The sequence below is a fragment of the Mustela lutreola genome, chromosome 8, assembly GCF_030435805.1.
Source record: "Mustela lutreola isolate mMusLut2 chromosome 8, mMusLut2.pri, whole genome shotgun sequence".
NCBI classification, from domain to species: Eukaryota; Metazoa; Chordata; class Mammalia; order Carnivora; family Mustelidae; genus Mustela; species Mustela lutreola.
In genome coordinates, this window is record NC_081297.1 from 126,457,266 (window position 1) to 126,472,030 (window position 14,765).

Here is a 14,765-nt window from a genome sequence, read left to right on the forward strand (position 1 = left end):
AAGGTGTCCTGAGAGGGAAATGTATAATGATAAAAGCCTTTCTCAAGAAACAAGAAAGTTCTCAAATATACAAGCTAACCTTACATGTAATGGAGTTGGAGAAAGAACAGCAAGTAAAGTCTAAACCCAGCAGGAGAAGAGAATTAGTAAAGTTTAGAGCAGAAATCAATGAAATAGAATCCAAAAGAATAACAGAACAGATCAACGAACTAGGAGTTGGTTCTTTTTGAAAAATTAATAAGATCGATAAACCCCTGGCCAGACTTACCAAAAAGAAAAGAGAAAGGATCCAAATAAATATAATCATGAAAAAAAGAGGAGACATCCCAACTAATATTGAAGAAATACAAATGATTATAAGAACATATTATGAGCAACTATATGCCAACAAATTAGGCAATCTGGAAGAAATGGATGCATTCATAGAGATGTATAAACTACCAAAACTGAAACAAGAAGAAATAGAAAACCTGAACAGACCTATAACCACCAAGGAAATTAGAGCAGTAATAAAAAAATCTCTCAACAAACTGGAGCCCAGGGCTGGAAAGCTCCCAGAGGAATTCTACCAAACATTTAAAGAAGAGCTAATACCTATTCTTCTGAAGTGGTTTCAAAAAATAGAAATGGAAGGAAAACTTCCAAACTCATTCTATGAGGCCAGCATAACCTTGATCCCCAAACCAGACAAATACCCCACCAAAAAGGGGAATTACAGACCAATATCCTGGTGAACATGGATGCAAAAATTCTCACCAAGATATTACCCAATAGGATTCAACAGTACATTAAAAGAGTTATTCACCACAACCAAGTGGGACTTATTTCTGGGCTGCAAGGGTCTTTCAACATTCACTAATCAATCAATGTGATATACTACATTAATAAAAGAAAGGACAAGAACCATATGATCTTCTTGATAGATGCAGGAAAAGCATTTGACAAAGTACAGCATCCTTTCTTGATTAAAAAGTTTCAAAGCACAGAGATAAGAGGGTACATACTTCAATATCATAAAAGCCAATTATGAAAAGCCCTTAGCAAATATCATACTCAATGAGGAAAAACTGAGACCTCTTCCCCTAAAGTCAGGGACATGGCAGAGATGTCCACTGTCACCACTGTTGTTCAACATAGTAGTAGAAGTCCTAGCCTCAGCAATTAGACAACAAAAAGAAATAAAAGGCATCCAAATCAGCAAAGAAGAAGCCAAACTCCCACTCTTTACAGATGACATGATATTTTATGTAGAAAACCCAAAAGACTCCACCCCAAAATTGCTAGAATTCATACAGCGATTCAGTAAAATGATAGGATATGAAATCAATGCACAGAAATCAGTTGCATTCTTATACACCAACAATGAGACAGAAGAAAGAGAAATTAAGGAGTTGATCCCATTTACAGTTGCATACAAAACCATAAGATAGCTAGGAATAAAACTAACCAAAGAGGCAAAGGATCTGTACTCAGAAAACTAAAGAACACTCATGAAAGAAATTGAGGAAGACACAAAGAAATGGAAAAACGTTCCATGCTCATGGATTAGAAGAGCAAACATTGTTAAAATATCATGCTACCTAGAGCAATTTATACATTCAAGGCAATCCCTGTTAAAATACTATCAACATTTTTCACAGAGCTGGAATAAATAATCCTAAAATTTGTATGGAACCAGAAAAGACCTCAACAGCCAAAGGAATGTTGAAAAGAAAACCAAATTCTCACCAATTTGGTGGCACCACCGTTATGGACTTCAAGCTCTATTACGAAGCTGTCATCAAGGGTGCCTGGGTGGCTCAGTTGGTTAAGCGACTGCCTTCAGCTTGGGTCATGATCCTGGAGTCCCAGGATCAAGTCCTGCATCGGGCTCTCTGCTCTGCAGGGAGTCTGCTTCCCCTGCTAACCTCTCTCCTCTCATGGTCTCTCTCTCCCAAATAAATAAAATCTTTAAAAACAAAAACAAAAACAAAACCAGAGCTGTCATCAAGATAGTATAGTACTGGCAGAAAAAAATACACATAGATCAATGGAACAGAATAGAGAACTCAGAAATGGACACTCAACTTTATGGTCAACTAATCTTCAACAAAGCAGGAAAGAATGTCCAATGGGAAAAAGATAGTCTTTTCAACAAATGGTGTTAGGAAAATTATAGCCACATGCAGAAGAATGAAACTGGACCATTTCCTTACACCATACACAAAAACAGACTCAAATGGATAAAAGACCTAAATGTGAGACAGAATTCCATCAAAATCCTAGAGGAGAACACAGGAAGTAACTTCTTTTTTTTTTTTTTTTTTAGATTTTATTTATTTATTTGACAGAGAGAGACAGTGGGAGAGGAAAGACAAGAAGGGGGGAGCTGGAGAAGGAGAAGCAGGCTCCCCTCTGAGCAGGGAGCCCAACACGGAGCTCACCACCAGGATACTTGGATCTTGACCTGAGTGGAAGGCAGATGCCTAATGACTGAGCCACCCAGGCACCCCACAGGCAATAACTCCAAAGGCAAGGGAAAGAAAGGCAAAAATGAACTATTGGGACTACATCAAAATAAAAGCTTTTTGCACAGCAAAGGAAACAGTCGACAAAACCAAAAGACAACTGAGAGAATGGGAGAAGATATGTGTAAATGACATATCAGATAGAGGGCTAGTATTCCAAATCTATAATGAACTTATCAAGCTCAACATCCAAAGAACAAATAATCCAATCAAGAAATGGGCAAAAAACAGTGTGCCTGGGTGGCTCAGTCAGTTAAGCATCTGCCTTCGGCTCAGGCCACAATTCCGGGGTCCTGGCATCCAGCCCTGCATCAGGCTCCCTGCTCAGTGTGGAGTCTGCTTCTCCCTCTTCCTCTGCCTGCCACTCTGCCTACTTGTGTGCTCTCTCTCTCCCTCTGCAAATAAATAAATAAATGGGCCAAAGACATGAACAGACATTTCTACAAAGAAGACAACCAAATGGCCAACAGACACATGAAAAAATGCTCAACATTACTGGGCATCAGGGAAATACAAATTGAAACCATAATGATACACCATCTCACACCAGTTAGAATGGCTAAAATTAACAAGTGAGGATATGACAGATGTTGACGAGGATGTAGAGAAAGGGGATCCTCCTATACTGTTGGTGGGAATGCAACCTGGTGCAGCCACCTGGAAAACAGTATGGAGGTTCCTCAAAAAGTTGAAAATAGAGCTACCCTATGACCCAGCAATTGCTACTACTGGGTTTTTACCCCAAAGATACAAATGTATTGATCTGAAGAGACACCTGTTCCCCAATGTTTATAGCAGAAATGTCCACAATGGCCAAACTATGAAAGGGCTCAGATGTCCACTGACAGATGAACTGGTAAAGAAGATGTGGTATTTACATACATATGCATGGAATACTACTCAGCCATCAAAAATGAAATCTTGCAATTTGCAAAGATGTAGATGGAACTAGAGGGTACTATGCTAAGCAAAATAAGTCAATCAGAGAAAGACAATTATTATATGATCTTACTTACATGTGGAATTTAAGAAACAACAGAGGATCATAGAGGAAGAGAGGCAAAAATAAAACAAGATGAAATCAGAGAGGGAGAAAAACCATGAGAGACTCTTAACTACAGGAAACAAACTGAGGGTTGCTGGAAGGGAGGGAGGTGGCAGGACAGAGTAACTGGGTAATGGACATTAAGGAGGACATTTGATGTAATGAGCACAGGGTATTATATAAGACTGATGAATCACTGACCTCTACCTTTGAAACTAATAATACATTATATGTTAATTAACTGAATTTAAATAAAAATTTATAAAAAAGAATTTTAGGACAAAATCATCAATTACAATGCAGAAAGAAAGAAAGTTAGTTCTCATTGTTTTATGGCCTTGCTAACATGTGGTATTATTATCCTTTCATTTATTGCCATTCTAAGAAGCATTTGGTATTAACTCATTATAGTTATAATTTCTATTTACCTGATGACTAGAGATGTTGAACATCTTTCTGTGTGCTTTTTGGTCACCCATACCTTATTTTGCCAAATGTCTGTTCAAATCTGTTGCACATTTTTAATTGGGTTTTTTATTGAGTTGTAGTTCTTTTTAAGCTCTGGATACAAATTCTTTGTCAGATATATATATATTATAAATATTTTTTACCTTTCTGTGGCTTGCCTTTTCATCTTCTTTCTGGTATCTCAAAAATTTTAATTCTGACATGGTTAAATTGATCGTATTCCCTGAAGCATTTTTTGGAAATGATGTATAGCTGCTGCTTTGGGTCCACTATTGTTGAAATTCATAGTTCTATGAAGTGATTTAAATTAACGGAAGTCTGACCTGGGTATTTTCTTAGAGACAGCTGGGTGGCTCAGTTGGTTGAGTGCTTGCCTTCAGCTCAGGTCATGATCTCAGGATTCTGGGACTGAAGCCTGTGTCAGGCTCTCTGATCAGTGGGGAGTCTGTTTCTCCTTCCCCTTCTATGCTCTCTCTTTCTCTCTCTCTCGCTCAAGTAAATAAATAAAATCTTTAAAAAATAAAATTTAGGGGGCACATGGGTGGCTCAGTTTGTTGAATGACTGCCTTCAGCTCAGGTCATGATCCTGGAGTTCTGGGATTGAGTCCCGCATCGGGCTCCCTGCTCCGCGGGGAGTCTGCTTCACCCTCTGACCTTCTCCCCTCTTGTGCTCTTTTTCACTCTCTCTCTCAAATAAATAAATAAAACCTTTAAAAAGTATATAAAAAATAAAATAAAATTTAGGGAATAAAGTATTCAGAATAATAAAAGGAACAGTCATGTACCCACTACCCATAAACAGAACAGTATCAATACAATTAAACTTTAGCTCTCTTACACCCCTCTTCACTTTTCCTCCCAACAAGGGAAATTGTTTTCCCTATTTTAATTTTGATGTTTTCATTATCTTGTGTTCACTATAATTTTATTTCACATGTATGGATTATTAAATAATAAGACAATATCCCCTACTTTCTTGTGAACTTGGTAACACATTAAAATTTGTATTAGTTATAATGTATTCTGTTCTAGGTGTTTTTCAGTAAAAAAGTTTCTCAGAAAGTTTCTTCTGTTATATAGATGGAAGTAAAGGTGTCCAGAAAGACTTAAAAAAAAAAAAAAACAGTTTTATTGAGCTAGAACTCACATATCAGACAATGAATCTGAGTATAGAATTCAATGGTTTTTAGTATATTCACAGAGTGGCACAGAATTGTCCAATCACTTCCACAATCTGATTTTAGAATACTTCTTGTTCTCCTCCCACCCCACCCCCTGTACCTGTCCCAAGCAGTGGTGACTGTCCCTTAGCAGTCATCTCTATTTCTTCCTGGCCCTTCAGCCTTAGGCAACCTCTAACCTACCCTCTGCCTCTAAAGATTTGTCTGTTTTGGACATTTCATATAGACAGAATCATACAATCTGTCATCTTTTGTGACTTGCCTTTTCATTTAGCATAGTGTTTTCAAGATTCATTCATTTTGCAGTATATATCAGAACTTCAATCATTTTTATGGATGAATACCATTCCACTATATGGATAGAACACATTTTCTTTATCCATTCATAAGATGATGAAATATGCTGTTATATACAAGTTTTTACATAGACATGTTTTCATTTCTTTATGGAGGAGTGGAATTGGTGAGTCATAGGGTAACTCCATGTTTAACTCTAAAAAAAAAAAGATTTTATTTATTTGTTTGTTAGAGTGAGAGAGAGAGAGAGAGAGAAAGAGAGAGAGAGGCAGGCAAAGGGAGAACCAGTGAGCCAGTGAGCAAGGACTCCAATATGGGACTTGACCCCAGGATTCTGGGGTCATGACCTGAGCTGAAGGTAGACACTTAATCAACTGAGCCACCCAGGCATCGCTATGTTTAACTTTTTGAATAACTGCCAGGCTGTTTTCCAAAGTGGCTGTACCATTTTACATTTCCATAAGCAGTGAGGAATGAGAGTTCAAATTTCTCCATATGCTCACCAACAATTGTTACTTTTAGTCTTTTTAATTTTAGCCATTCTAATGGATGTGAAGGGGTATTTCATTGTAATTTTAATGTGAGTTTTCCTGCTGACTAATTTTGTTGAGTATCTTTTTGTAGGTTAATTGGCCATTTATATACCTTCTTTGGACCCATGTCTATTCAGATCTTTTCCCCATTAAAAAATAGGTTCTTTATCTTTGTATTATTGAGTTGTAAGAGTTCTTTATATATTCTGGATACAAGTTTCTTAACAGACATATGATTTACAAACATTTTCTTCCATTTGTGAATTATTTTTTCACTTGCTTGATGGTATTGTTTGTAGCATAAGTGTTTTAAATTTTTATCAAGTCCAATTTATTTATTAATTTATTTTTTACTTGTGCTTTTTTTGGTGTGGTATCCAAGAAACCATGTCTAATCCAAGATCAGGAAGATTTAAAGTTATGTTTTTTCCTAAGAGTTTTATAGTTTTAGCTCAACATTTAGGTCTGCAGTTTAAGGACAAGATCTAATTCCATTCTTTTCCATGTGGATATCCAGTTTTCCCAGAATCATTTGTTGAAAAGATTATCTATTCTTTAATTGTCTTGGAAGCTCAGCCAGCCTTTTTTTTTTTTTTTGGTGGGTTTTTGTTTGTTTGTTTATTTATTTTTATTAAGGAAAAATCTTATCTCTATATCCTCAGATTTCCATGAAAGAAGAGTCCTTCCTTACTTTTCTTCAAAAATATCTTATGAGGGTGAGCACGTCTGTCTTCTTCCATCCCTTCATTTCTCTTCACAAAGAAATACACAATTCAGCTTATGGAAGAGTGGATGATAATCACTTAACCTGACCAAATTTTCCAAAGTGGCACCTTTTCAACCTTTTTAAAGATAATATGCTGTTCAGGCAGTTGTTATGACCAAAAATGAAAAAGATTTTGTGGAAGTAGTCTGACAGAAAGACTCTGAAACAAATAGGGAAGACATCAGAAAGTGGTGCCTTTTTTCTATGTGCCTCTCCACACCCTGGGAGGAGCAGATGAAATTCTGCCATGTTGAATCATGTTTCCTCATTGGGCCCCACCAACTGCCTTCTCTGACCACTTTGTATGTGGTCTGCCTTGTATATCCCATCCCTGTATGACAAGACAACCAACAGTCATGTCTCCCCCTGTTCAAGTTTCCCAGTTTGCACTCTGATGGGTAAAGTAACTGGTTTTCTTCAATTTAGAGGAAGGGTTTAGGGAGTTTCAGGTCCAAACTATCTACAGTCCAGCTTTTCCAATATAACTCTTCTGGTGATGCCTATCCTTTCAGTAATTAATCTCTTGATTTAGGTCACAGTGATCAAGAGATAGAAGCCTCCAGTTATAAATAAATAAGTCACAGGGATGGAAGATACAGCATAGGAAATACAGTCAGTAATACTATAATAACTTTATATGGTAATGAATGGTAACTACACTTATGATGAGCATTTAGTAATGTATACAATTGTCAAATCACTATGTTGTATACCTGAAACTAACATAATATTGTATGTCAACTATACTTCAATTAAAATTTTTTTAAATAAATGCCTTTATTTCTACTTGCCTCCTTATCTCTATTTCTTTCTTTCTTTCTTTTTTCATTTTTTAGATTTTATTTATTTATTTGGCAGAGAGAGATCACAAGTAGGCAGAGAGGCAAGCAGAGAGAGAGAGAGAGGAGGAAGGAGGCTCCAGAGAGCCTGATACGGGACTTGATCCCAGGGCTCTGAGATCATGACCTGAGCCGAAGGCAGAGGCTTAACCCACTGAACCACCCAGGTGCCCCTCCTTATCTCTATCTATAATCAGACTCAAAAAGGAAGAAGAGGGAGCAATAGGTACTTCCAGATTACTACTATTTTTGTTTCATTCAATTATACATGCTTTGGATAGATTATGTATCACACAAGGTAGCATTTCTATTTCATTTGAGCTTTTTCATCTGAGCTTTTTTGGTTGAGCTGGATTCATATCACTCATTTCATCTTAAATACATTTTCCCAACTCATTTTTTTAATCTTCAAGATTAGCCTAATTTGCAAACATATTAGGTAGGTTGAGGAGCCTCTGAAGGGCAAAGGACTGGAAGACTGCATGCTTTTCATGTCAGGGCACAAAGAGACCAGATCGCAAGAAATGTTTGACAGAGAAAATAATTCCCCAAAGTGTCAGACATCAGCCAACGAACTCTGAATACAGCTTCAAGAGTAGAAAACTCAAGAGTATACTAATTAACAATTGTTGGTGTTTTAGAAAGCTAGAGTTAGCTCATCAACTATTCATGTGATATTAAACAACAAAGAAATTAAAACAACAAGTTAAACAAATTAATAGAAATTAAACAACCAAAAAAATCTCCTTTGAAAGGTCATGCCCTAACATTCTTCTTTGGAAATACTGCTCAAAGAACATTCAAAACATCTAAAAAACAAAAGAACATCTTTCAGGAAGATTTGAAAAAGGAATAATTTGTCACAGTTGAGAAAATTATCCTTGCTTGCACAACCTTGAACATTTATTTTGGAGGGAGGGCATGTCTGGGAAAATCGCTGATTGTAGGAGTTATTTAGAGAAGTTACAAAAAGGGACTCTGTTGAATTTTCTGCTATTTGTGAATGTGAGAGATAAATATATCAATCTCTACTAAAAAAAGTTAACACAAGAAGTCTTACATGCCCTTTGGAGAAGGTGGCCTCATTCTAAGTCTTTGGAAAGTGTAGGTCTCATTACAGAAATGATCACATTATACTGTCAAACTTTCAGAACTGTAATAATTTTTTTCTGATTGATTTTCTTTGCTAATATTACTCATACTGTTTCATCTTTGTAAGGATTTTACACATTTCAAAGATATTTTTTATTTCAAAAGCAATGTATTCAATATAAAAAAATTGGGCATACATCCTTCCAGTCTTAAAATACATATATAAGAATATATTTTCCTTTGATCAAAAGTGGAGTCAAATAGCACAGGCTGTTTCATCATGTACTTTTTTGCCTCATACTTAACAAATTCTATGAACATCAAAGGAATTTTGTGACACCACTTTCCCTAGAAGCTAAAGACCATGCATATGAAAAAGAAGCAATTTTTTAAATATTAGAAAACAATGACTACAAGCACACTTTGATCAATTTACATATATTATAAAGAGCATCATTTCTTTTTAAAATTTATTATTTTTTGAAGATTTTATTTATTTTTTATCACAAGAGAGCACAAGCAGGTGGAACAGCAGGCAGAGGGAGAGACAGAGAAGCAGGCTTTCTGCTGAGCAGACAGCCTGATGCTGGGCTCCATCTCAGGACCCCGAGACCATGACCTGAGCCAAAGGCAGACGCTTAACAAACTGAGCCACCCAGGCACCCTGAAGAGCATGATTTCTTTTCTTAATTAAATTTTTATATATTTTTTATAAACATATAATGTATTTTTATCCCCAGGGGTACAGGTCTGTGAATCGCCAGGTTTACACACTTCACAGCACTCACCATAGCACATACCCTCCCCAATGTCCATAACCCCACTCGCCTCTCCCAGCCCCCCTCCCCCCAGCAAACCTCAGCTTGTTTTGTGAGATTAAGAGTCACTTATGATTTGTCTCCCTCCCGATCCCATTTTGTTTCATTTATTCTTTACCTACCCCCCAAGCCCCCCATGTTGCATCTCCACTTCCTCATATCAGAGAGATCATATGATAGTTGTCTTTCTCCGATTGACTTGTTTCACTAAGCATAATACCCTCTAGTTCCATCTACATTGTTGCAAATGGCAAGATTTCATTTCTTTTGATGGCTGCATAGTATTCCATTGTGTATATATAGCACATCTTCTTTATCCATTCATCTGTTGATGGACATCTAGGTTCTTTCCATAGTTTAACTATTGTGGACATTGCTAAGAGCATGATTTCTAAATAGTTTTATATTAAATAACTTAAAAATGATCACCAGTTTAACACTACCAAGTACCTTTGACAAGTTCAGGGCTGAAGATTATCCCATTCCAGGCGAGAGAAGCTATAGAGGCTGGGATCAGGGGGTGTAGATTTATCTTCCTCATCTAAGACAGAAACCAGTAAGGGCCCTCTCATATACACTGAGTAGGGGAGGCAAGGGAATTATGGGAAGGAGTGGCACTCCAGAAGGATGTAGCAGAATAGAGGGAGATAAGACTTAGGCTCCACCTACAAGAAATCCTGTCACCTTGATGCAAGCTTGCCAAATTGCTCCCTTCTAAAGCCACCATAAAACAAACCACAGGAATGTTACAAAATCTGCCACAATGAGGAAGAAGAAGAATCTGGACTATTGCCACCACCATCCGGGCTTCAGAAAGCTTCCCCAGTGCAGGCTGAGAAGTTAAGTGGTTTGACACATAAGAAGTTAACTGGTCTAGGAAAGGCTGAGAGCAGGGGCCTAAAGTACAGGTTTGGGGCACCCATTCCTCTTTCTCATACTCTACAAATTCGAAGCGTGGACAAATGCCAACAATTGCACAAGAATTTCTACATTTCATATATCTGTTCCTTAGCTCACTATAAGCAGGTTTCCAATTCAACCTGTACCCTGAAATGATTCTTGCTGAAGTCACTGTTGATCCTCATAAGACAAATCCAGTGGATGCTTTTTATTTCTCATTTGCTTGACTTCTCTGAAAGGCTCATCCTATTACCACTCCCTCATATTGAACACATTTTCTTTGAATGTTGTTCTCAATTGTAAGAAACAGAAAACTCCCTAGCCTTTTTCTAAGTATGAAATTACAAAATCACCAAAAGAGGAGAAGCGGCCATCTCCAGTTGTTCCCAGAACACCAGCCAATCACCCAGGGGAGGTGCTGCCTCTCCATATCAGGAAGGTGTGGCCTAGGAACCCCCACTGGTGTTGTGGGGCTCAGGAATAGTGCACTAAAGCTGTGAGTTTAGAACCAGGGAGCTGCCACAATTGTGTCTTGGGATCTGTGATGCTAGCAGCTAGATAATACAGTGTTACTATAGGAAAACCCACCTTCTCCATGATCTTGCTTGCCAAAGCAAGACAACGGTTTTCCCGTATTACCATCTTCCAAATCGCACATGAGTACATCTAATGAATGGGGCTTAATACACATCTAGAAATCCATCTGCAAGAGAGTGTGGAAATACAATTTTTAGCTTGTATAGAGGCATACAAGAAGAAGGGGGAAAGGACATGGGTCTCACCATGTCCACCACAGTGACATGGTTCTCCTCCTACCTCTCAGCCTGCCCCTTAAGTGTTGGTTCACTTGGCCCTCTTCATTTTTCATCCTATCTACTCTTATTTGGTGATTGATTTTCCATCTTAACACATAAGCCAAAAAACTGTCCTATGAATCCTGCCTATTAATTAACTTGGAGCTCTCATCTATGTTCCATTCTTGCCAGCTTAGTTCTGTTCAGAGTATCTTGATTAGACCACTGCAGTAATCTTATGACTCATCTCCCCATCCCATATACCCAAATATTCCCCCAGGAATAACCAATATAGAACAGTTCTCAACACAATTGAGTAAATCCTTCCTTGGGGGTATTCACAAATGTGCATGGGCCTTTTGAATGATGACACAATAGGCATATAGTTTATGGGGCCATGGATGTATTCTGCAATGGTCCCGAACAACTAAGAATTATCTTGCCCCAAATGCCATTAATGCCTCCTTGAGAAACAAGGATTCCTGGAATCAGGATGTCATGGGCCACTAAATAGAGTTGTTAAAACTCATTAAAGTATACACTTAAAATGGATGTATTTTATAAAATGGTAAATAAATCATACTTCAATAATGTTGGTTTTTAAAAAGTCAAATACATCACCTCACACCCAATGGGATGCTACTATTTAAAACACACACACACACACACACACACACACACACACAGAGAAAATGACAACTGTTGGGAAGGATATCAAGAATTGAGGGACACCTAGGTGGCTCAGTTGGTTAAGTGACTGTCTTCGACTCAGGTCATGATCCTCAATCCCCAGGATTGAGTCCTGCATCAAGCTCCCTGCTCAGCAGGAAGTCTGCTACTCCCTTTGACCCTCCTCACTCTTGTGCTCTCTTTCTCAAATTAATAAATATAATTTTTTTAAAAATCATATAAATATTAAAAATGAAGTTACTATATGATTCAGCACTTCCACTCTGGAAATATATCCAAAAGAACTGAAGGTAGGACCTCAAAGAGATAGTTATATACCCATGTTCATAGCAGCATTATTCACAATAGCTAAAATAGGGAAAGAATCCAAGTGTCCATCAACAACTGAATAGGCAAATGAAATGTGGTATACCTGTAACGAAATATTCACCTTTAAAAATGAAGAAAATTCTGACACCTTATACAATGTATCCACATTGGGACTTTGGGGACCCCATGCTAAGTGAAATCAGCCAGTTACAACAGGACAAATACTGTATGATTCTACTTATACGAGGTACCTAAACCACTCAAATTCATAGAAAGTAGAAAAGGGGTTCCCAGAAGATAGGAGAGAGAAGTATGAAAGGTGTTGTTTCCCAGGCACAGAGTTTCAGTTACACAAAATGAAAAAGTTCTAGAGATAGATGGTGGTGATAGTAGCACCAAAATGTGAACTGAGAGCTTATGGCACTGAACTGTACATTTTAAAAGGGCTAAGATGTTAAGAAAAGTGAAACGTGGGACACCTGGTGGCTCAGTTGGTTAAGCCACTGCCTTCGGCTCAGGTTATGATCCCAGGGTCCTGGGATGGAGTCTCACATCAGGTTCCTTGCTCAGCGGGAAGCCTGCTTCTCTCTTTGCCTCTGCCTACCACTCTGCCTGCTTGTGCTCTCTTTCTCTCTCTCTGACAAATAAATAAATAAATAAAATCTTAAAAAAAAAAAAAGAAAAGAAAAGTGAAACACAAACAATATAAGTCATCCTAGGCTCTTTCCAGTAATTATATGACAGGCTCATCTGTATGTAATAGCTGTACTGGAATCCAGCCCGTGCTGGAAGAGAACATTAACTTTATAATAACGTGTAAACTAAAAGTTACCTTTGCCTGCAATCTCAAAATAGTGACTACTGCACACTTACATCTTTGTCCTGTGTTGTGGGTTTCAGATGCTTGCATTTATAGGCCTTGAATAACTCTCTGGCTTCTGTGGAGATGGGACTGACATCAGGGAATGGCTGAGAGAGAGTATTAAATTTTTTTCAGATGACATGGAATAAAAATCCAGGCAGGCAAGATAACTTGCCGTAAAGGCACTATTTACGGCAAAAATTATACAACTTCAGCATATATGAAATAGGCACAGTATTTCTGTGGTATAACCAGGAGTAACACAGTTTTGATGCCCATCCCTAAAACTAAGGGTTTTTCATTAAAGGTTCATACATGTTCTATAATATGTGTATCATTCACATAAATGCACTCAAAATTTTAGAACCTTTAAAAGTTTGATGAGTCAGTCAACTCACTACTTAACTGCATGAAATCAGAGATACTAACATTTGCGTCTCTCACCTCTTGACAAACAAAAGTTTTAGCCTAAGATTCCTCAACAGAGATTTAGCGCAAGTGTGAAATTATAAAGAGACATTATTCTGAACCATAATTTTTACAATGGTCATCTCCAAGTGTCTTTACAATATTACTTATGCTTAAAAATAGTGATTTTAGAGGCACCTGGGTCATTTCAGTTGGTTAAGTATCCTTCTCTTGATTTTGGCTCAGGTCATGATCTTGGGGTCCTGGGATCCTGGGATTGAGGATCCCCACCCCATCTGGCTCCCTACTTAGTAGAGAGTCTGCTTCTCTCTCTCTATCCCTCTCCCTATGCCCTTGCCTCCCAATAAATAAATGAATCTTAAAAAAAAAAAAAAAAAAACAGTGACTTTAAATTGATTTATTTTCACTTTAGTTAAAAACAATATATAAACCCCACACCATTTTTAAGAACTTATAGATTATATAAATGCAAGCAATTCATCCAAATCAGAGACAGGAAACTAATTCTCCAAAGCTTAGGCATCATGGCCTCAGAAGAAACTAGGTGTTCATTTTTCTCCCAAATCTATCTTCCTCTTCTAACCTCCTCTTATTCCTGTTACTTCACAGGTAATGTCCAGAAACCGCTCTGGCAGGACTTATCATTAGCCAGATTCCAGTGTCCTTACTATAGCAATTACCAGGAAATGCTAAAAGATAAGAATCTAAAATCAGTCAGCATTGCTCTTGCTCTGGTCTGCACTGAGGTAGTGGCATGAAGATAATTAAAAAAAAAAAAAAAAAAAAACCCTCTGGACCTACCACCTTAGGTAAGCACGGAGGAAAAAACTTGCATTTTACAGGTGCCAGAGATAGCTTTAGGCTTTGGGGATGCCATCTGTAGACCAAGGTGATTGCAAAGCGCCCAGAAATCTCCACTGTAATGAACTTGTTCACCTGGGGGAAACAGAAAGGATTGTCATTTTCTATACAGAATTTTTCATGCTCATAATTCAAGGGGAAATCTTAAAACATTTGCAGGATGCATGGAAGGAAATTTGAGACCGACATTCACAGCTTCAGTCTGGTTCCATTAAGTCAGGGATGGCTTTTAGGTTTTTTGCTGCAAATTTGTGGGTTGTTATGACTTCTTAAGGGAAGGAAAAGGAACGAGGAGAAACTGTTAATGTAGTGATGTCTTATAGAGAAAGTCAGGTTCACTTTAGAACGAAAATTCTGGGTCAGTTTGCAGGTAC

The 14,765-nt window shown here is 37.7% G+C and overlaps 1 protein-coding gene across 1 annotated transcript in view; it reads right to left on the minus strand.

Moving 5' to 3' along the window:
• The window catches only part of LOC131839280 (uncharacterized protein C3orf20 homolog), a 121,051-nt gene that overhangs the window by 46,255 nt on the left and 60,031 nt on the right, over positions 1-14,765 (minus strand). The window contains exons 8-9 of the mRNA XM_059186555.1: positions 14,332-14,466; positions 13,113-13,208 (exon numbers count right to left, since the gene is read on the minus strand). Coding sequence (XP_059042538.1) covers positions 13,113-13,208; positions 14,332-14,466 — 231 coding nt within the window. The remainder of the gene's footprint in view (positions 1-13,112; positions 13,209-14,331; positions 14,467-14,765) is intronic.